The 23,712-nt window shown below is 42.4% G+C and overlaps 1 protein-coding gene and 1 pseudogene across 3 annotated transcripts; both read left to right on the forward strand.

Annotated features, from left to right (window-relative positions):
* Nucleotides 1-713: 713 nt before the first annotated feature.
* LOC123999687 (BRCA1-A complex subunit RAP80-like) lies at nucleotides 714-13,459 on the forward strand. 3 transcript variants are annotated; one of them, XM_046305674.1, is made up of 17 exons: nucleotides 718-1,587; nucleotides 1,873-1,942; nucleotides 2,763-2,887; nucleotides 3,040-3,366; nucleotides 4,040-4,820; nucleotides 4,994-5,121; nucleotides 5,233-5,667; nucleotides 7,826-8,191; nucleotides 8,297-8,355; nucleotides 8,478-8,632; nucleotides 10,973-11,028; nucleotides 11,219-11,558; nucleotides 11,739-11,820; nucleotides 11,981-12,104; nucleotides 12,289-12,337; nucleotides 12,456-12,504; nucleotides 13,106-13,459. In XM_046305674.1, exons 1-17 carry the CDS (start codon nucleotides 1,477-1,479, stop codon nucleotides 13,332-13,334), a joined length of 3,486 nt encoding a protein of 1,161 aa, XP_046161630.1. In that variant the 5' UTR covers nucleotides 718-1,476; the 3' UTR covers nucleotides 13,335-13,459. The 3 variants fall into 3 exon arrangements, with proteins under 3 accessions (XP_046161631.1, XP_046161630.1, XP_046161629.1); XM_046305673.1 differs by having other exon boundaries at nucleotides 721-1,587; nucleotides 8,478-8,647; XM_046305675.1 differs by lacking the exons at nucleotides 12,289-12,337; nucleotides 12,456-12,504; nucleotides 13,106-13,459 and having other exon boundaries at nucleotides 714-1,587; nucleotides 8,478-8,647; nucleotides 11,739-11,828.
* A 4,751-nt stretch (nucleotides 13,460-18,210) lies between these two features.
* On the forward strand, nucleotides 18,211-23,091 carry LOC123999781 (annotated as a pseudogene).
* Nucleotides 23,092-23,712: the final 621 nt, after the last annotated feature.

A 23,712-nucleotide genomic window follows, 5' to 3' on the forward strand; every position in this document is an offset into this window, starting at 1 on the left:
TTAAAGAGCAGCAGAAAAATAACCATAGCGAAGCTATATACAGAGGGTACAAGTGGAGTCAATGTATGGGGGCACCGGTTAGTCAAGGTCATATGTAGAGTTATTAAAGTGGTAGGTGTGGTGAAGTTCTCGGAGCCCGAGGCTTGCACCGAGGGTCAGGATAAAGATGAATCTGACAGTAATGATGAGTTTGACATTTTGGGAAAAAGTGGACCCTTGATTTTGGCTGATCCATGGTTTCAGGCTAGTGGAAATGGAGTTAAGTGTTGTGGAATCGGTGATGGTAACCCGGAGTGGTCTTGTGAAAATGGTTTGTTTCTGTTGGTCCTCAGGATGTGTGGTTTCCAGTGTAGTTACTTGAAAAGCTGTCGTGGCTTTTGCTTGAAGGGGAATATACACAGCTTTATACGGGATTTGACGGCAGAAGAGTTACAGGGGGTGTCCTGTCATTTCAGGCTGTTGGCTTGAGGTACGACTAGACAGATTTAATGGAGTAGGGTTGGATGGTAGCTTTTTTTTAAAGTCCCAAACAAAATATAAGGGATTATAATCCAGTCTAGTTGGTGGCAGTAATGCAACATTTATTGGATACCAACCTCCGTTAAACCTCATCGAAGAAGACAGATTGACAGGAGCCTCTTACTTCAGGTGCTCACTTCACCTCTTGCGCTCAGACTACACCAAAGACAGTTGCAGCAAAGATGGTGTGGTTGTGGTAACGTTAGCAGGGCCCACCCTCTCTGGCAGTAGGGTTTAATCCTGACGTTGTACATTTTTTTCTACAGTTTGTTCAAAATAACGAATATTATGTGTGTGAGCTAGAAATGTTATCTGGGTCAATGAGTATAAGAGTGTTTTGATAATATTTGGATTGGTCGAGAAAGCCACAAAGGGGGGTGTTTTGAGAGTGCCATAAAGTACTTTGCTGGCCTCTGCTCACACGTTTGGACATTATTTTCACAGGGACGTTTAATACACCATGCTGTAGTTTCATTTGTGAACAGTTTTTAACTGGTCCCGTTAAAAAAAGCATGCTCTTCCTGTTTGAAATGTGCAATTGTAGTGCTGTATTGCACCGTACATTTCAGCCAAAGACAGAACAATGAAACGTTTTAGTTACAAAAATATTAGTTTCAGTCCCCTTCATAGTTTGACCTCCCTTTTATTGAGTCACGTGATCGAAGAAAACATGGCTTCTTGAATCGAGATTTGTCAATGTTTTGGTAAAAGTAGGAATCCTACCAACTAACACTGGATGTGGTTAACAGTCTTTAACTGAATGATTTGTAACTTAAATTCCATGTATCGATATATACATGGCTAGCTAAGTAACTCTTCTACTTTCGGTTTTTCGTAATTCTCAGGAAGATGAGTGTGCAGACATCCGCAAACACAAGTCGTAAGGATAGCTAACGGTAGCTAGCTAAGCTAATTTACCGTCTATTTGTTATCAAGCACCAAATTCAACCCAGCAACATGCCTCCTCGGAAAAAGCGAGAGAACAGATACGCTGATGATGGTCCCAGGAAACGAAAACGAGCAGTTGATCATGAAGAGGACAGAGTCGTCATCTCAGACAGCGACGAGGTAACGTTACCCAGCTGAACTGACAAACTCGTTAGCTAGCAAGCTGGTTACACACTGGCTAGCTAGCTACACGGATACAGAACTACCTAACTACTGGTTATCTATATGTGTAAAGTGACCTATCATTAAATGTTAACTACAAAATAATAACTCTATACTATACTTGATAATTGTCGGCCAAGTAGTATTTCTGCTTCAGACCACTTGTATGTCTCTTAAAGAAAGGCACCTGACCCAAGATATAAAATAATCTGTAATTGACAACTCATCTCTCTTCTAACCCAGGATGAAGACTTCAGACCAACATCGTTAGAGGAGCATAAACGGGAGAAGGAGAGTAAAATACGATCTAACGGTATACTGTCCAATATACGTCTCCTTATTTGTAACGTAGCGAATTAGACGTATCATTCTCATGTAGCACATTAGCCCTATAATGGACTAAAGGAGCCTAGCGTTAATTGTTTATAGTCCAAGGACCTTACATGTTCTGGAAGCCAAAACGGCCAAATACTCAAACCTGAGTCAATTCTCAATTGCAGTATGGTTATAGAAACATAAATCTCTACTTTCATATCACATAAAAATAATTTCACAAATGCAAAATACACACTTATTCTACACTGTTTTAACTGGTGTTAACACAGTTGCAGTCAACAGTATTTTGTGACAACACGTTTGTCTTCCGTTTACACGCAGGTGTTAGATGCAGGTAGCTAATTAGCACAGGTCTACTGTCTGTTTTCCAATAAACATAGGCTGTAACATGGATATATGGCTGTGTGAGAACACTAACCCTATAAAGGTGTGTATCAATTGAGCCTTCTTTTTTTTATATATAATTATTTCTAGCTGATATGAAAGATAAGGTTGTTATGCGTTTACATTTTAGGGCACATCAACAGATTTTTCACCTAATCGGCTCAGGGATTTAAACCAGCAACCTTTTGGTTACTGGCCCAATGCTCTTAACCGCTAGGCTACCTGCCGCCCAAAACCGTTAGACAAGTGATGCGTGTTAATGTTCAGACTGAGCGCCGGGGCTCCTTACACAACTCCACTGTACATATTGTAATGGAACTGAGTCATGATCAATCACCAAAATGTAACCACTGAAGCACTGCTAGTTGGAGCTTTGTCATCTACTGTACTGAAGCTGTCCCCTCTCTTCTCAGAGATGACTGAGGAAGAGATGCTGGATCTGGCCATGAGGCTGAGTGAACAGGAGGCCAGCAACACTGCTCTCAGGCAACGACAGGAGGAGGAGACCATGAGGAAGGCCATCGCTGAAAGCCTCTATGTAAGTGTCGAAAATACTGACAGATATAAAAGGTTGCCTGGACATTTCCTCTAGGACAGTCGCAGTCCTCGCCATTATTTCAGATAAAACCACAAATGTTTCTCCCATTGTATCTATTCCTGTGATACATGAGTGTTGTTCTATCCCTCCAGGCGGACAGACACACTCATCCCCACTCAGAATCTCTGCTGGTGGACAGGAGCCCTACCCAGAAATATCAATGTTCCCCACCAGAGGCAGAAAGCAGCATACAGCCCCCCAGGCGGAAGCTCTCTTACCCCAACCATGGTGTGGCTGACAGGGAGGGAGCTCACGGTGTAGGTGTTAGTGTAGGGGTTTCTAACCCAGAAACCAGCAGGAGGGGGAAAAAAGAGGCTAGTCCATTACTAGATATGCCTGACCTGTCTCAGACCCAGAAGGTCTACTCCCAGTCTTCTCCCCTCAGCCAAGCTTCCACCTCCATGCCTCTCTCTTCACAGGTCAGTGGTGCCTCATTATTTGTCTGTCATGGCAATCATTTAGTTCTGTCTTTCTTCAGGGGATACTATGGGCCTAAATCTAACTCTCTATGAGTCTGATTGATACTTTAACCTGAAGACTTGTGTTAATAAGCATTAATGTAGGTCTAGAAGAACCAATTACTTACTTATATCTAAATGCCACATCTTTCAATCATCACCAGTCTAGATTGCATTCCAAATCAATTTAGTTACATTTACATTTACATTTAAGTCATTTAGCAGACGCTCTTATCCAGAGCGACTTACAAATTGGTGCATTCACCTTATGACATCCAGTGGAACAGCCACTTTACAATAGTGCATCTACATATTTTAAGGGGGGGAGGGGGGGTGAGAAGGATTACTTTATCCTATCCTAGGTATTCCTTAAAGAGGTGGTTCTAGTGATCTTACCGGGACGGCAGGTAGCCTAGTGGTTAGAGTGTTGGACTAGTAACTGAAAGGTTGTAAGATAGAATCCCTGAGCTGACAAGGTAAAAATCTGTTGTTCTGGCCCTGAACAAGGCAGTTAACCCACTGTTCTTAGGCAGTCATTGAAAATAAGCATTTGTTCTTAACTGACTTGCCTAGTTAAATAATGGTAAAATAAAAAACAAAGTTATTTTAATGACATTTTCTATGCCACTTTAAGGAGGGGTCTTCTCTAAAGAACCCTTTCGGAGACCTCTCAGCCCACGTCGAATCTCAGGAATGCAAGTCCACAGAGAATGAGTCCCAACTCAGGAAGAAGTCCCCTGTATTCCCTCTCGCCACTACAGTCCCCTCAGCCAGCAAACTCATCCTGTGCCTGCATAAGCTCAGCCAGGACCTCCTAGTAGACTGTCAGGCCTCTGGGTTCCTACTATGTTCTCAAGAGAGTCCTCCAAGTGTAACTCTTTCCACAAAGTCCCAGATATCTCAGTCTTTTCAGCCAAAGAGCCCTACATTCTCCAAAAGCCCTGTGTTCTCCAGGACAGAGAGAACTGCAGGTGGGGAACCAGGCCAAGGGAGTCCCCCTATGTTCTCTGAGACTGATTCAGGAAAGGAAGAAAAAGAGGCAAGTCCAACTTTTCCTAAAAGTGCCATGTTCTCCAGTAGTGATACAGGAGAAGAAGAGAAAGCGGCAAGTCCCACCTTTCCTGGAAGCCCAGTCTTCCCCAGAATTGATCAGATAAGGGACCAGGGTCCACAGAACTGTATTGAAAGTGTCTCTACATCAGAAGACCATGAGGTCAGAGACAGAGAGGATGTGAAGAGCAGTGAATCCTCAAAGTGCCTTCCACCACGCCTCAGAACAACCTTGTCCCTGAACAAGAGACTCATGCCTATAAGGAAGACAGCTGGAGTTGCAGACAAAGTTGTTGACCAAGAGGAACGTCAGGGTGAATCCTCGCAGAGCGCTGTAAACAGGATTAGTACGCCTGCAAAGTTTGGTATGTTTTCTATTGTTTTAACAACTATCATACATACAGAATAATGTTACAACAACACTGAGTTTTAATGAGAGCAAGTAATAGCGGTAGGGCAGGTTCATATGGCCTCTTCCTGCCCTTTGGCTTTCTATGTTCTGACCCTATGTATGTATTGGCATGATTGTTCTCTTTAGCTGCAGAAGAAGACCTTAATTCAGAGGAACTTACATTGGCTTTTGAGACTCAGCCAATGCAGGAGTTAACCAGTAATATGGCGCTACGCTGGTCAGATGATGACGAAGAGGAAGACGGTCCTGCAAAGGTAATGCCAAGGAACTACAAGAGATTGTATGTTAGCAGTACTGTTATTTAGCCTTTGACTTCACCTGAAACCTAATTTACAGTGTATTGTGGGAACTTCTCTCTCTTGCAGTCGGCTCAGTTGCCCAGCCCAGTCTTCCCACAAGAGAATGACCTCCCACAACCAAGCAACCAATGTCTCTCCACAAACACCAACCACCACTGTTCCCCTCCACACATACACAGCCCCTGCCTCGTCCCCAAGAAACGCACACACATCTCTGAAGACTCCTCGTGCGAGGACGGAGAGAGCCAGTCCAAGCGCATCCGGAAGAAGTTCACCTTCAAGGGCATGTATGGATCTCCCTCCCCCTTTCTCCCCAGACAGGCTGCAGGTAGAGGGAGCCAGGATGAGGCACAAGCCAGATACCCCTCTTCCCACCAGCCCCAGGCCTCTTCCAGCCACCTCTCTCCCCCCACAGGTGGCCAGGGGGATGGGGGAGTGGTGTGCTACTATTGGGGCGTGCCTTTCTGTCCGCGAGGGCAGGACCCAGATGCCTACACACAGGTTATCCTTTATCTTTCTTCTGATGTAGTCTTAATTTATTATTCTCTCTCATAGACATTCTCTGGATTAGGAGTCAATGTGGGTATCTGACATCTGGGAACTCAAAAAGGGGCATATAGTGCTTTTGAAAACGATTCAGACCCCTTGACTTTTTCTGTGTTTTGTTATCTTACAGCCTTATTCTAAAATTGATTAAATTGTTTTTTCCCCCTCATCCATCTACACACAATACCCCATAATGACAAAGCAAAAACAGTTTCAGACTCTTTACTCAGTACTTTGTTGAAGCACCTTTGGCAGCAATTACAGTCTTGAGTCTTCTTGGGTCTGAAGCTACAAGCTTGGCACACCTGTATTTAGGGAGTTTCTCCCGTTCTTCTCTGTAGATCCTCTCAAGCTCTGTCAGGTCAGATGGGGACGTCGCTGTATAGCCATTTTTAGGTCTCTCCAGAGATGTTCAATCGGGTTAAAGTCCAGGCTCTAGCTGGGCCACTCAAGGACATTGAGACTTGTCTGAAACCCCTCCTGCGTTGTCTTGGCTGTGTGCTTAGGGTTGTTGTCCTTTTGGAACGTCTGAGGTCCTGAGTGCTCTGGGGCAGGTTTTCATCAAGGATCTCTGTTCTTTGCTCTGTTCGTCTTTCCTTCGATACGGACTAGTCTCCCAGTCCCTACCGCTGAAAAACATCCCTACTGTATGATGCTGCCACCACCATGCTTCACCGTAGGGATGGTTCCAGGTTTCTTCCAGACGTGACGCTTGGCATTCAGGCCAAAGAGTTAAATTCTTGGTTTCATCAGACCAGAGAATCTTGTTTCTCATGGTCTGAGAGTCTTTTAGGTGCCTTTTGGCAAACTCCAAGTGGGCTGTCATGTACCTTTTACTGAGGAGTGGCTTCCGTCTGGCCACTATACAATATGGCCTGATTGGTGGAGTGTTGCAGAGATGGTTGTCTTTCTGGAAGGTTCTCCCATCTCCACAGAGGAGCTCTGTCAGTGACCATCAGGTTCTTGGTCGCCTCCCTGACCAAGGCCATTGTCCCCCAATTGCTCAATTTGTTTGGGCGGCCAGCTTTAGGAAGAGTCTTGGTGGTTCCAAACTTCTTCCATTTAAGAATGATGGAGGCCACTGTGTTCTTGGGGACTTTCAATGCGGAAGAAATGTTGTGGTACCCTTCCCCAGATCTGTTCCTCGAACACAATCCTGTCTCGGAGACAATTCCTTCAACTTCATTAAAAACATTTTTTGTAAGTACCTTTTGTTTAACCAGGTATGTCAGTTAAGAACAAATTCTTATTTTCAATGACTGCCTAGGAACAGCTTGCTTCATGGCTTGCTTTTTGCTCTTACATGCACTGTCAACTGTGGGACCTTTATATAAACAGGTATGCACCTTTCCAAATCATGTCCAATCAATTGAATTTACCACAGGTGGATGTAGAAACATCTCAAGGATGATCAATGGAACTAGGATGAACCTGAGCTCATTTTTGAGTCTCATGGCAAAGGATCTGAGTACTAATGTGTGTATTTATAAAAAATAAAAATAAAAAAGTGTTAACATTTTGTAAAAAAATGTTGTTTTTTTGCTTTGTCATTATGGGGTATTGCATGTATATTGTGGAAAACATTTTATTTAATTAATTTTAGAATCAGGCTGTAACGTAACAGTGTAGAAAAATTCAAGGGGTCTGAATACATTTACATTTAAGTCATTTAGCAGACGCTCTTATCCAGAGCGACTTACAAATTGGTGCATTCACCTTATGACATCCAGTGGAACAGTCACTTTACAATAGTGCATCTAAATCTTAAAGGGGGGGGTGAGAAGGATTACTTTATCCTATCCTAGGTATTCCTTAAAGAGGTGGGGTTTCAGGTGTCTCCGGAAGGTGGTGATTGACTCCGCTGTCCTGGCGTCGTGAGGGAGTTTGTTCCACCATTGGGGGGCCAGAGCAGCGAACAGTTTTGACTGGGCTGAGCGGGAACTGTACTTCCTCAGTATAGAATACTTCCCGAATGCATTGTATAAATTCTGTGTGCTACTGTATTGTAGACACTCCATCCATCATTTTGTAATATTTCATTGACCTGATGTCAGATGTCATGACTTCTAACTGAGTATGTAACTGATAGCAATTAACAGATTCTTCCTTACAGGTGATCATGTCCCAGCTGGAGGTGTATGAGAAGAGCCTGAAGGAAGCCCAGAGGGGTCTGCTGAGGAAGGCAGGCTGGGGGGAGCCTGTCCTTCCTGGGCCCCCAGAGAGACCTTTTTCCAGGAGTGGACGCCCCAAGAGACACAGGGCCCCAGAACTTCTGGAGGAAGAGGAGGAAGAAGTCCAGGGAGTGAGAAACCAGCAGGAAGAGGTTGTGGAGGTGGTAGAGGATGATGAAGAGGAGGGTGAGGAAAGGGAGTGGCGGCGGTCACAGGGAGGGATGGAAGAGGGAGAGGGAGGGAGGAGAGGAAGACTGGAGTGGAAGGACTATCAGTCACTGTTTGTGTCCACTCCTGAACAAGACGAAGTGAGTATTGCTTAACTTTTGTCAATACTTATAAGGAGCAATACATTTATGTATTTCTAAAGGCTCTTCTCCAGAAAAGTATCTCTTTGTTTTGTCTTCCCATAGAAATCGCCCTCACCTGTATTTCATGTAGAATCCAATCAACAACAAATTCTACCTCGAAGGTAAGAAAGGGAGGCATAAACTGCTACATTATACAGTATGGACCTAGCTTGTCTATAATCTCAATGATTTAAGTCCTTTAAATGTGCACAGGAATGAAAACATGTTGATTTCTCATTTCCAGGAGTCTTGGCCTTAGAAAAGAAGAGAGAAGACCATCGCCACTGCTGGTCCCGCTGGAGAAGGAAAAGAAAGAAGATGAAAAAGAGGGAGAGCAGAGGGAGGAGGAAGAAATAATGGGGGAGGAAGTAGTGGATGACGGTGGCTTAGAAGTTCCAGGTATAAGAAATGATGGTAAGACTTTACTTGACACCCAGCGTCATAACATATTGTGACACTGTCATAACCATGTAATAACAGCAGACAATTTCTCATAACCTGTCATAATATGGTCATAACACTGTCATGACACATTTTTAGACCTGTTGTGACATATATTGTGTTATTTTATGGCTGGTTATGATACCTACAGTGGCTTGCTCCACTAAAAGTTGTGTGATTATGCTTCAGGACTTAGAGGTAGTTTGTGGTTTAGCACGTCACCACTTCATTGCTCCAGACCAGCGCAAGGGGGAGTTGGAGCACTGATTATGATTTTGGGTCCTACTGTGTCTCTAACTGACATTGATTGGGTGACATAAACCTAAATACAAACTGATAATTGTGCACAACTTCAGTATTACTTACTAAAACTGTTGTTACACTAATTTGACACTAGTTTTATTTGATTTTATTAGGGTTATTTTGCTTGTACTGTAGGCCACTCCCAACCTGTCACGTTGTGCAGCGCCTGAGTGGTGCAACGGTCTAAAACACTGCATAGCTGTGCAAGCTGTGTTGCTTCAGATGCTGGTTCAATACCTGTGCCGGCCTCGACTGGGATACCCATGAGATTACTATTTTTATTTGGTTTCTCACCCTCTAAAACCAGAAATAAATAATTCTAAATAACAAACTGGCTTTATTTACAAATTAGTAACAATGTCTCACCCCATATTCAAGAATGGCCTTTTTCTCGCTCTATTTACGTTATTTGAAAACAAAATCATCTCCAAAATATATATTTTTAAACAAAGCAAATTCTTATTATTAATCATTTAGAATTATATAAAAGCCTGTTGGATATTCTCATAGATATAATTAACCCTGTTATTAGCAGGACAATATACAGTGGGGAGAACATGTATTTGATACACTGCTGATTTAGCAGGTTTTCCTACTTACAAAGCATGTACAGGTCTGTCATTTTTTATCATAGGTACACTTCAACTATGAGAGACGGAATCTAAAACAAAAATACAGAAAATCATGTATGATTTTTAAGTAATTAATTTGCATACTTATTTTCCACCATAATTTACAAATAAATTCATTAAAAATCCTACAATATGATTTCTGGATTTTCTTTCTCATTTTGTCTGTCATAGTTGAAGTGTACCTATGATGAAAATTACAGGCCTCTCATATTTTTAAGTGGGAGAACTTGCACAATTGGTGGCTGACTAAATACTTTTTTTGCCCCACTGTACATTAATCTCCATTCCAAAATTAAATCTATAATCGGCTTCCTATTTCGCAACAAAGCATCCTTCACTCATGCTGCCAAACAAACATTCGTAAAACTGACCATCCTACCGATCCTCAACTCTGGTGATGTAATTTATAAACTAGCCTCCAACACTCTACTCAACAAATTGGATGCAGTCTATCTGTTTTGTCACCAAAGCCCCATATATTACCCACCACTGCGACCTGTACGCTCTCGTTGGCTGGCCATCGCTTCATACTCGTTGCCAAACCCACTGGCTCCAGGTCATCTACAAGTCTCTGCTAGGTAAAGCCCCACCTTTTCTCAGCTCACTGGTCACCATAGCGGCACCCACCCGTAACACGCTCTCCAGCAGGTATATCTCACTGGTCACCCTCAAAGCCAATTCCTGCTTTGGCCGCCTTTCCTTCCAGTTCTCTGCTGCCAATGACTGGAACGAACTGCAAAAATCACTGAAGCTGGAAACACATATCTCCCTCACTAGCTTTAAGCACCAGCTGTCAGAGCAGCTCACAGATCACTGCACCTGTACATAGCCCATCTGTAAATAGCCCATCCAACTATCTCATCCCCATACTGTATTTATTTATCTTGCTCCGTTGCACCCCAGTATCTCTACTTGCACATTCATCTTCTGAACATCTACCATTTCAGTGTATAATTGCTATATTGTAATTACCTCGCCACCATGGCCTATTTATTGCCTTACCTTACCTCATTTGCACTCACTATATATAGACTTAAAAAATATATATACTGTATTATTGACTGTTTGTTTATGCCATGTGTAACTCTGTGTTGTTGTATGTGTCGAACTGCTGTGCTTTATCTTGGACAGCTCGCCGTTGTAAATGAGAACTTGTTCTCAACTAGCCTACCTGGTTAAATAATGGTGAAAAAATATTAGGAAGGTGTGCCTAATGTCTATTGTTTGCTATACTTTGTGTATATGGTTACATTTAGAACTAAATACTAAATGTTGTGAGCTTCACTTCATAATATGTAGCTTTTAATTGGATGTGTAGTTGGGTGTCATGCCTCTATTTTGTTCTTGTTGATTCTGATGGCAGAGACTCAACTCAGTGACGATGACACCCAAGACCTGATGGTCACCAACCCTGCACGGGTCAGTAACTTCTGCACTACAAATGACACACCTAAACTGAGCATTCTGATTACAGTTCTGACTGATTCTCCTTCTTTCATCCAACACCTAGAAATTGTGGCTGTGTTCATCGAATTGTGAGGTTGTGTTGTAGATGTCTATCATAGTTGTGTGTTTTTTAATGTCTGTGGTTTGATTTGGTTACCCCTAGCCCCAACCAGAGAGGCAGTCCCTGCCTCAGATCCAGACTTTTCTCTCATTACCCCATCCTCTGGAGCAGCGTGTAGAGGGGATGGAGGTGAAAGAGGAGAGGAGGAGTGGCCCTGTTAGGAGTCCTGCTAGAGGAGAGGACGTGAGGGTGGAAATGGAGGAGACTGGGGAGGTACAGGGTGGGGTCTCAGAACCTGCACCCCCTCAGAGCCTCAGCATGGACTGTCCCATGTGCATGCGCCCCTTCCCCCTGACGGAGATTGAGCTGCACGCTGCCTACTGTGATGGTAATACCGCTAACATGGAGGAAGAGGAGATGATGGCTCCGAGCCAATCGCAAGGTGAGAACACGCAGCAAGACACGCATACAACAGACACTCGTTTCTTCAGCTCAATCTAAAGTAATGATGTTGCAAGGATGTTGCAAGGATGTTGACAAAGGAACAATGCAAGTCAAGGATGTGTAGTGAAATATTATGTTTGACCCCAGAGCGTAAAACAGTCCCTTGCTTAATATGTAGTTACAGTGAAGTCTCATAGGAAGAGGACCAGAAGGGGAGAAAGAATTGGAGAGGAGCAGCCCTGTTCTTCTGACTCTGGCAAGTAAGTAGGTATGGGTGGATTGACCTTGGTCTAACAACTAGTCTCCTATACATAGTTTACATTCACAGGGAACGTCACTTTAGGCTAAATTATTTTGACATACCTACTATAGAGTAACCTGTTCATACCTTTTAACCTGTCTGTGTTGTCTTCCGAGCAGGGCAGTGCAGGGAGAGAAGTGCTTCCTGTGTCAGCAGCTATTTCATCTCCGGGACTATGAGAAGCACGTAGAGGACTGCATCAGAAACCAAGAAGTGTCCAAGGCTGCATCCAGGGCCGGAAAGGTACTCCTAGTTAGCACTATTGCACAGCATTATACACTGTATATGTAGTTGTTATCAAAACCAAGCCAGCTGTTGTAGACCATTGGTAGTTAATTGCAGACAGTGTGGTTTCCCTAGCTGTCGTGAAGCACTCACCGTTGGTCTTCTGCTCTTTCTTCCCTCTGTGTGATGGATGATCTTCCAGAGTGGAGACTTGCTGAGTGCTTTGGACCAGACAGAGCACAGAGATTTAGGTACATTCACTCTCTCAAACTGTGATGTTGTTTTACATGTTCAAAATGCCTCGTTCCACCTTGTTTGAATTGGTGAAAAAGAGAGCCAATGTTTTCACTCTACTTTGTCTCCTTTTAGGGACTGCTGAGGCCGGACCATGTGATGCTGCCTTCAGGAGCCAACACAGGTAAGCAAAACAGGAAATGCACTAATGGATTGTTTTTGGAAACTCCATTTGACTAATGTTACTGTTGCACCCACCTCTGACACAGGCTGTTCCATGTGTTTGATAGGTAGGGAAGTCTGATAAGCAGACCCTGGTTGGGTATGTCTGTCAAGGATACACCCTGATGAATAACTCTCTAAAGCATCATAGCAACTCCATTATATGCTTATGCCTTCATATTTGTCCATGGTTGACTAAGACTGTTGTGTACCCCTATGTAAAGTAGTTATTCATTTGAAGTGGTGTATTTTCTTCTGGTTTAATAGTTTATGAATGCATATTAACATATTTTGTGAATATGAGATGGTAAGCAGACCACGAAGTTTAGTGCTTGCCTGATTGTTTGTGTGACTATCGACAGTGTCACTGTAACAATATCAGTGTACTACCTCTAGCTCACACCTGGATCATGTTCAGTAGGCACAACATGGACTGAAAGAGGGAGGAACTACCTGGACATGTCCAATAAACACTTTTCCTTTTTCATTGCATAAAGTTTTACTACGGTGTGCTCTAATGATCATGACCCTGCCATTTATAACCATGTGATTGTTGCTTTCAGTGGCCTTATTGAGGATCTGGGAGAGTCTGGGGGAAGTGGAGACATCGCCGTCTCAGGTTTCAGAGTGAGCACCTCGCCCATCCGATCCTTCACCTCCATCTCAGAAGCCACAGACTGCCTTATTGACTTCAAGCGCCAGTACTCTTCCTGTACTTCCTCCTCTTCCTCCTCTAGGCCCAGACAAAGAGGGAGGAAATTCAATAGGAAATTCAAATTTACTAAAAAATAGAAAATACTGTCAACTTCTTCTTTTTTTTAATACCACTGCATATCTTTTCTTTGTATTGTTTGTTACACTGAATCAAGTGATACAAATGTGTGTTAATGTGTGATTAAATAATACATCTAAATGTTTATTTTGTGTACTTTCTTACAAATCTGTTAGATTTGATTCATCTTTACACACTAGAAATGCACACAGTGACCCAAACTATGGGCTCACATTTTATTCTTATTTAAATAAGTGACTCAAATGACATGATACATTGCAGATGTTGGATCTTTAATTTGAGCCAGTTTGCTACAGCAGGATAATAATAATGCAAGTTATAATTTTTGTATGAGTTAATTTTTTTTTTTAAGGTCAAATCAAGTTTGACATTTCTAAGTGGAAATTACAAACTTCAGAAGCATTTTTAAACCTCAAATACACAAGTAATACATTTCCTGCAGTACCTATTGGGCACAACATAATCTTAAACACAACCAAAACAAACTGCAAATGCATCCAAAAGTTAGTCACCAGCTTGATGTAGTCATTGTGTGGAATATGGGACTCAATAGTACATTTTTGACTAAATACACAAGTGAATTTGTCCAAATACTTATAACCTCTTCAAATGTGGCGACTAGATCCATAAAGTGCTTTCATTTCTAAACTGTAAAAACGATATTCATGAAAATACCCTTAAATAAAAGGTTTTATTCTCTACTGTGAAAATATTTGTCAAATCCCAAATTTTATCTTCACTGTCCAAGTATATACATAGTGTATGTATGAAAGGTAGCCTAAAATAAAAGGTGACATTCTGGACTGTGGACTGTTCTAGTGTTGGAAACCAATGTGAACGGCAGAGACTCAATGTTGTAAAAGCGGAAATAAACTCAGTTGAGATTAATCTTGTTAAACTATTACGGTCAGTTTCTGCCTGACCTCCTCTTTTCTGGACCCCACGCCATCTTCTGAAATCTGAAGTGAAATGTGTGTGTGGCTTCCCCAAAGAACAGCTTTCAGAAAGTCTACTGACGACACAACAGTGGTAAGCCTGATCAGCGAAAACGATGAGGCAGCCCTTTAGGGAGGTCAGAGACAGAAACTTCTCCCTCTATTTGAGCAAGACAAAGGAGATGATCGTGGACTACAGGAAAAGAAGTGCTGAACAGGCCCCCATTGAAGAGACTAGTGGAGTGGAACGAGAGTTTCAAGTTCCTTGATGTCCACATCACCATCAAATTATCATGGTCCAAACACACCAAGACCGTTGTGAAGTGGACACGACAACACCTTTTCCCCCCCAGGAGACTGAAAAGATATGGCAATGGTCCCCAGATCCTCAAAAAGTTCTTCAGCTGCACCATCGAGAGCATCCTGACCGGTTGCATCACCGCCTGGTATGGCAACTGCTCGGCATTCGACCATAAGGTGCTACAGAGGGTAGTGTGTACGGCCCAATACATCACTGGGGGGAAGCTTCCTGCCATCCAGGACCTATATACTAGGCGGTGTCAGAGGAAGGCCCAAAAAATTGTCAAAGACTCCAGTCACCCAAGTCATAGACTGTTACCTCAACTAACCTGTACCCCCGCTCATTGACTCAGTACCGGTACCCCTTGTCTATAGCCTCGTTATTGTTATTACATTTTATTGTGTTACTTCTTATTTTGTTTTTTTTACTTAAGAAAATATTTACTAAATTAACTTAACTCTATTTCTTGAACTGCATTGTTGGTTAGGGGATTGTAAGAATTTCACAGTAAGGTCTACAACTGTTTTATTCGGCGCATTTGACAAATAACATTTGATTTGATATGAATATGTAGATAGAGGTATGAGTGACTAAGCATAGATAATAAACAGAGAGCAGCAGCAGCGTAAAAATGGGGGGGGGGGGGGGGGGGTAGTCCGGGTAGCCATTGATGCCATATTAGAAAGGAAATATGCATAGCAATTTTACTAATCTCAACAATATTACAAGCATTAATTTAGGTCTGCTTCAATGGCTTTTATAGGTTGGCAAGCATTGTTAAATGAGGACTGACGTCAAATTTGAACAAGTTATGGTACTTTGGTATGTCCAAACACAAGTATTTATTACATTGAAATTAATGCATTTTAAGGTGATGTATCGTGCAATGTCCTTCAAAATGTTTTTCTGGACAAACTACATTTTTTTATTACTATTTTTTATTACTACTATGCATTTTTATATAGGCAACCTGTAGTCTGAAAATTGATGAATTGTGGTTTAACCAATGTACAGTTGAAGTCGGAAGTTTACATACACTTAGGTTGGAGTCATTAAAACCCGTTTTTCAACCACTCCACAAATGTCTTGCTATCAAACTATAGTTTTGGCAAGTCAGTCAGGACATCTACTTTGTGCATGACACAAATATTTTTCCAACAATTGTTTACAGACAGATTATTTCACTTATAACTCATTGTATCACAATTCCAGTGGGTCAGAAGTTTAAATACACTAAGTTGACTGTGCCTTTAAACATCTTGGAAAATTCCCCAAAATTATGCCAAGGCTTTAGAAGCTTCTGATAGGCTAACTTACATAATCTGAGTCAATTGGAGGTGTACCTATGGATGTATTTCAAGGCCTACCTTCAAACTCAGTGCCTCTTTGCTTGACATTATGAGAAAATCAAAAGACCTCGGGAAAACATTTGTAGACCTCCACAAGTCTGGTTCATCCTTGGGAGCAATTTCCAAACTCCTAAAGGTACCACGATCATCTATACAAACAATAGTACGCAAGTATAAACACCACGGGACCACGCAGTCATCACATCTGTCTCCTAGAGATGAACGTACTTTGGTGCGAAAAGTGCAAAGGAAGGCTACCCCGAAACGTTGGACCCAAATAAACAATTAATAGGTAATGCTACCAAATACTAATTGAGTGTATGTAAACTTCTGACCCACTGAGAATGTGATGAAAGAAATGAAAGCTGAAATAAATGATTCTCTCTACTATTATTCTGAAATTTCACATTCTTAAAATAAAGTGGTGATCCTAACTGACCTAAAACTATAATTTTTACTAGGTTTAAATGTCAGGAATTGTGAAAAGCTGAGTTTAAATATTTTTGGCTATGCTAATGTAAACTTCCGACTTCAACTGTATGTTGTCTAATGTAGTGGGTTGTCAACAATTCGATCATGTACTTTTTAACCAAAATAAGTATTTTAGTCCACAGTACTTTTTACTGACATATCAACCAACTGGTTGAGTACATTTTTTACAAAGTTCTTGCTTTTGAGCTTTTTTACATTTTAACTATCTATTTTCATAATCATCAAGGTCCCTATAACAGGAGTGGTGAAATATTCATCCCAAACCAACAGAATTCCTGCCCATATCTTTGGTGACTGATTTGAAGTTTTCTGAGATTGATTTTTGGTTTTCTGACAGCCCTCTGAGTAGGCAAAGTTAGAGTGCCACAACCCTGAACTGCCGCAACCCAAAGTTGACCAATTATGTAAATTGATGCAGGAAAGCTGGGGTATTTGACCAATCAAGTTCAAGTGAAGATTTTTTTTTCATATCCACTTCTAAATCCATTGTTAAAACATGCTCTTCTAGACGGTTGAGAATAGGGTTAAAGGGTTAACGTATCTGATATAGAGTTGTATTAAGGGACTAAAAACGGCACTTACTTTATATAGACAGGTTGTCACTCCCTGACCTTAGAGAGCCTTGTTTATTCTCTATTTGTTTAGGTCAGGGTGTGACTTGGGTGGGCAAATCTATGTTTCTATTTCTTTGTTGGCCTAGTCTGGTTCCCAATCAGAGGCAGCTGTTTTAGTTTATTTATTTTATATAACCTTTATTTAACCAGGAAGGGCTCATTGAGATTTAAAATCTCTTTTTCAAGATGGTCCAGGCCAAGAAAGGCAGCACCAAGTCATTACAAAAATTACAGACAAACAATATGAAAAGCTACAAGTAATCTAGTAAAAACCATAGAATTCACAAGAGTATAACAAAATTAAAAACAGCAAATTAAAAACATTGAGAAGGTCAGAGAATCAGTCTCAATATCATTCATCAGTGATTTAAAAATACCAATCGGGACAAGTTCTTCCAGTTGAAAAGTATTTTGTAAGGTGTTCCAAGACGATGGCGCAGAGTACATAAAAGCCCTTTTACCAAATTCAGTTCGGACATTTGGAACAGTTAGCAGTCCAGCGGACGAAGAGAGTACCCACCACATTTCTGAACAATAAAAATGCCCAAATAAGAAGGTAATAAACCCAAAATGGCTTTGTAAATAAAGGTATACCAGTGCCTGAGCCTACGAGTGACTAGAGAATGCCAGCCAACCCTGGTATACAAAGTGAAGTGGTGCGTAAGGGTTTTGCAATTTAAAATAAATCTCAAAGTGCCATGGTAAAGGGTGTCAATTGATCTCAAACACTGAGCGGAATCAATCATATATAAAATAAAATATATAAAATGTTTATCGTTGTCTCTGATTGGGGATCATACTTAGGCAGCCCTTTTTCCACCTTAGTTTGTGGGATCTTGTTTTTGGTTAGTTGCTGTGTTAGCGCTACAAAACTTTACTCGTCGTTTATTCTTTCTTGTTTTTGGTGTTCATTTAATAAATGTATGATGTTCACCTACCACACTGCACCTTGGTCCAATCCGTCTTTAAACGAGCGTAACACAGGTGTTATTTTTTTATATGATTCTCAATTCCAGTTTGTGTTTAAAAAATGGACCAAGCGGTTTGAGGCCGCTTGGTCGGCGGTGCCGAGGTGTGAACCAGAGACAACCTAGGAGGAGGTAGAGAGGTGGTCGGTCGACCCAAGGAGAGTGCCAGAGCCCGCCTGGGATTCAATAGAACAGTGCGAGGAGGGATACTGGAGAATGGAGTTGGCGAGGAGTATGTGGCAACGTAGACGTTTGGAGGAGCGTGTCACCAGTCCGGTGCAATCTGTGCCGGTCCCACGCATCAGGCCTCCAGTGCGCCTCCCCAGTCCGGTACGTCCTGTGTCTCCTCCTCGTACTCGCCCTGAAGTACGTGTCCCCAGTCCAGTACGTCCTTTGCCTCCTCCCTGCACTCGCTCTGAGGTGCATGTCACCAGCCCGGTGCCACCTGTAGCTGCCCCACGCATCAGGCCTCCAGTGCGCCTCCCCAGTCCAGTACGTCCTGTGGCTGCTCCTCATGCTCGTACTGAGGTGCGTGTCACCAGCCCGGTAACACCAGTGCCGGCCCCACGCACCAAGCTTCCGGTGACATTTCCCAGTCTAGAGCTTCCGGCGACAGTTCCCAGTCCAGAGCTTCCAGTGACAGTTCCCAGTCCAGAGCTTCCGGTGACGGTCCACAGTCCGGAACCTCCGGCGATGGTCCACAGTCCGGAACCTCTAAATATGGTCCACAGTCCGGAACCTCCAACGACGGTCCACAGTCCGGAACCTCAAACGACGGTCCACAGTCCGGAACCTCCTGAGACAGTCCACAGTCCGGAACCTCCAACGACGGTCCACAATCCGGAACCTCCTGAGACGGTCCACAGTCCGGAACCTCCTGAGACGGTCCACAGTCCTGAACCTCCTGAGATGATTCACAGTCCGGAATCTCCTGAGACGGTCCACAGTCCGGGGACCTCCAGTGATGATCCACGGCCCGGAGCCTCCAGTGACGATCCAAGGCCCGAAGCCTCCAGCGACGGTCTGCAGTCAGGAGCCTCCAGCAACAGTCCCCGGTCCGGATCCTCCAGCGACGGCTCCCGGTCCGGAGCTTCCAGAGACGGTCCCCAGTCCGGAGTCCGGGACGACGATCTACGGGCCAGAGTCCGCGACGACGATCTACGGTCCGGAGTCCCCGGCGCCGATCCCCGCAACAGAGGCGCCACCAAAGTGGGGGGAGCCTCAAGCGGAGCGGGGTCTGCGTCCCGCACCGGAGCCTCCAACGAGACGAGATTCCCACCCGGACCCTCCCCTATATGTTCAGGTTTCCGCACCTTGAAGGAGGGGAGGGGGGGGGGGTGGAGGGTACTGTCTTGCCCTGACCTTAGAGAGCCTTGTTTATTCTCTATTTGGTTAGGTCAGGGTGTGACTTGGGTGGGCAAATCTATGTTTCTATTTCTTTGTTGGCCTAGTATGGTTCCCATTCAGAGGCAGCTGTTTATCATTGTCTCTGATTGGGGATCATACTTAGGTAGCCCTTTTTCCACCTTAGTTTGTGGTATCTTGTTTTTGGTTAGTTGCTGTGTTAGCGCTACAAAACTTTATTTGACATTTATTCTTTCTTGTTTTTGGTGTTCATTTAATAAATTTATGATGTTCACCTACCACACTGCACCTTGGTCCAATCCGTCTTTAAACGAACGTAACACAGGTGTTATTTTTTTATATGGTTCTCAATTCCAGTTTGTGTTGAAAAAATGGACCAAGCGGTTTGAGCGTAAGGACAAAGAGGGCAAAAAATGTCATCTGTCTGCTACAGAATATCATCAACAGTAAGGAGCTGGTGAGTTCTTATGTAACGAACTTACAGTGGGGTCTGGAATTATTTGATGCATTGATAAAGATTGTATCAAATAAATAATACAAATACTGATCTGTATTGTGTGCTCAAATTGTTTTATACAATTGCTCAGAGAAATAGATGTTGTTTTTAAAAAATGATTGGATCCCCTGTTTTCAATATACCAGCACCCTCCCCTTGTGAGTATAATGACACTGAGCCTTTTTCTAAAATGTTTAATGAGATTGGAGAACACATTGGGAGGGATCTTAGACCATTCCTCCATATAGAATCTTTCCAAATCCTTGATATCCTTCTTTTGTACTTATGGACTGCCTCTTAAATTCAAACCACAGGTTCAAGTCCGGACTCTGAGATAGCCATTGCAAAATGTAGATTTAACCATTTCTTTGTGGATTTTGATATGTGCTTGGGGTTATTGTCTTGCTAGAAGATTTACTTGCAGCCAAGTTTCAGGCTCCTGGCAGAGGCAACCAGGTTTTGGCAAAAATGTTCTGGTACTTGGTAAAGTTCATGATGCCGTTGACCTTAACAAGGGCCCCAGGATCAGTGGAAGCAAAATAGCCCCATGACATCAAAGATCCACCAACACAATTTACGGTAGGGATGAAAGTGTTCCTAATGTTTGGTATATGTTTTGCCAAATGAGCTCCTAGCCTTACTCCTCTTTCCTTTGCTGGGAGGATTTGATTCTGTTTCTAGTGGCCATTCTGAACAACACAGTGGCAACTATGATTACCTGTGGGTACATGTGTTGAGCTGCCGTGTGAGATTGGCTTCATCATCGGTATGTATAGTACCACACTACCTTAGAAACACCACTGGCTAAATCATTATTCAAGTCTCAGTGAGAAAATAATACAATAGTGATTGTGTGATCAATAGTGATAGTTTGTTCTCTATCACTATTTGTGTACCAGGAAATTTTAGACAAAAACCTGGTTGCCTCTGCCAGGAGTCTGAAACTTGGCCTCGAGTAAATCTTCCAGCGAGACAATAACCACAAGCACACATCAAGTTCCACAAATAAATGGTTAAATCTACATTTTGCAATGGCCATCTCAGTCTCCGGACTTGAACCCAATTGAAAACCTGTGGTTTGAATTTAAGAGGGCAGTCCAGAAGCGCATAAGAAGAATATCAAGGCTCTGGAAATATTCTATATGGAGGAATGGTCGCTGTTGGGCATCCATTGGATATGGGACCTAGGAAGTCCGCTTCAAAGTGATTCTCCTAAGGTTCTACCTAGGTACCGGTGCCAACCTGTGCTACATGGAGGAGATGAGGATTATAGAGAGAGTGCAGGGGGAGGACAGATGCATGTGCATCAACACAGAATATGGGGGATTTGGAGACGACGGATCCTTAGAGTTACTCCGGACTGAGTTTGATAAGACTCTGAATTGCGAAGCTCAGCAAATGTCTCTATTCAAAGTAATATTTATTAATAACAGCCCTGTCCCTTATGAACATTGGAGGAATCTGTGACACTGCACATGTGTGACTTTACACAGGTTTGAGAAGATGATCGGTGGACAATACCTGGGAGAGATAGCCAGACTGGTCTTGATGAAACTGAACCAGCTAAAGCTTTTTGAGAGGCTGTCTGTGGACAAAGGATTTGTATTTGAAACCAAATACATCTCAGACATAGAAAAGTAAGTGATGCTTTTAAAATGATTTTCTCCTTGAGACTCAGTTTACTATATTGATGTTGATACGAGAGGGTATATTGATATTGATATGAGATGTCACACATTAGACATTGTCAACAGCCTTTGTTATTTGTTTGCATCCTTTTAGAGCCTGTCTCTATGAGTAACTGAAGAATATGTATTTTTTTGTGCCATGACAGGGCCTGGGGTGAGTCATTGACACAGTCAGCTAAATAGCTGACTACTAACTCTCATGTGGTTGGCTACTTAATTGACTAAGAAATTGGGGTGCAACAGAATTTGTCACCAAATTCGATTTTGTTAGGCAAAACTTTTGGTGGCACCCCCTAGCTCTCTTTTAAATGATATTGGTTACTTCAGATTTTCAGGGACATACTGTGCACCACTATTCTGGTACCAGTCTGTTTTTATCTATTGTTCTACTCCTGGCCATACTAAACAATCTAATCTGCTAATCTTGGGTACAAGGAGTGGAATGTTAGCTAAACAGACTGGTACCCTGGCTAGTGTACTACATCATGGTCTTGGAAAAAGCTACCATACTCACATTTCAGTCAGGGAGTGGCTACCCAACTATAGTACAGCTCCAGTTATCATGAACAAACTGCTTGGTTTATAGAATATTTATTTATAGCGTTATGTTTTTTGGACCACTGATTCCCTCTGTCTGGTGCCTTCTGTGTCTAGGAAAGTCCAGGGGATTCTGACTGGTGCCATTCAGTCTTGAGGATTGTGAGATAGTGTATTTGGTGTGCAAAGCGGTGTCTAAACATGCTGCCAAGTTGTGCGCTGCTTGCCTGGTAACCATTGGCAACTGTATCCGTGGCAGCCGTGGACTGGACAAGCTATGTATCAATGTGGGGATGGATGGCTCTGTCTATACAGAACACCCCAAGTAAGGATAAATCAAACTTACCTAAACTCTATTTTGCATTTTGTATTCCCTTTTGTCAACCCAATTGACCAAAATTATCACTGTACTCCCGTACAAGTCTCGGAAACCCAGACCTAGGCAAATGTCTGGAGAGACAACTCCCATACCAAAGCTAACCCTGTCTCAACACCATGTCTACAAAACTGTTAATCATTTCTGCCTCTATTGCTATTCATATCTAAACGCCATTCCTGTGTCCCAATAATATACTACACCTTCTCTCGACTATCCTTGACTCTCTCCCTTCTGTCTCCTCCAGGTTTAGTGAGCGGCTGAAGGAGACTGTGGCCATCCTGGCTCAAAATGTAAACTCACTTTCCATGTTTCTGAGGATGGCAGCAGGAGAGGGGCAGCCATATTGGCAGCCATGACTCAGGGGCGGGCTGATCAACCTAAGCAAGCCCTCATGTGATGGAGAGGAGGAGGATGAAGGGAACGCACAGGGGAAAATTAATCTATGTATTGCAACATTTGATTGTTATAATGAAAATATGTTAACCATTTATATGCACTTTATGTAACACTACACTATAATAAAGCATATACTTTTTTAAACACGTCATATGCACTTTATATGCGTACATGTACGATGTATTATTATGTGGTCATAATGCATACAGTCTTGTCATAATTATATATGAACTGCTTTTAATATAAAACAATCAAAACGGGAAAATAATGAAGGATTTTTTTTTAAATATATGTATTTATATACATTACCAGTGAAAAGTTTGGACACACCTACTCATTCAAGCGTTTTTCTTTCTTTTTACTATTTTCTACATTGTAGAATAATAGTGAAGACATCAAAACTATGAAATAACACATGTAGTAACCAAAAAAGTATTAAACAAATCAAAATATATTTTATATTTGAGATTCTTCAAAGTAGCCATCCTTTGCACATGTTTGGCATTCTCTCAACCAGCTTCACCTGGAATGATTTTCCAACAGTCTTGAAGGAGTTCCCAGCACTTGTTGGCTGCTTTTCCTATGGACGATTGGAAATGATGTGGACAATTATGTTGATGGAATCCACAATCTATCTGCAATATTAAAACTAATCTAAAAAAAAAGTCAAAACCATCAAGCATCCCAGAAAAGTGCTAAAAATAGCCCACATTAACATATGTATCCTAAGAAACAAGGTTCTATTCAAAGCCACATTCCAGTAAATCTTAGAGGGGATCTCATGTCTAAACTGTTGAAGTAATATGACTACAGGTTAATCTGCCTCACCTAAAGCCCATTCTTGTAAGAAGTTGCTA

Source organism: Oncorhynchus gorbuscha, linkage group LG16 (assembly GCF_021184085.1).
Source record: "Oncorhynchus gorbuscha isolate QuinsamMale2020 ecotype Even-year linkage group LG16, OgorEven_v1.0, whole genome shotgun sequence".
Lineage (NCBI taxonomy): Eukaryota > Metazoa > Chordata > Actinopteri > Salmoniformes > Salmonidae > Oncorhynchus > Oncorhynchus gorbuscha.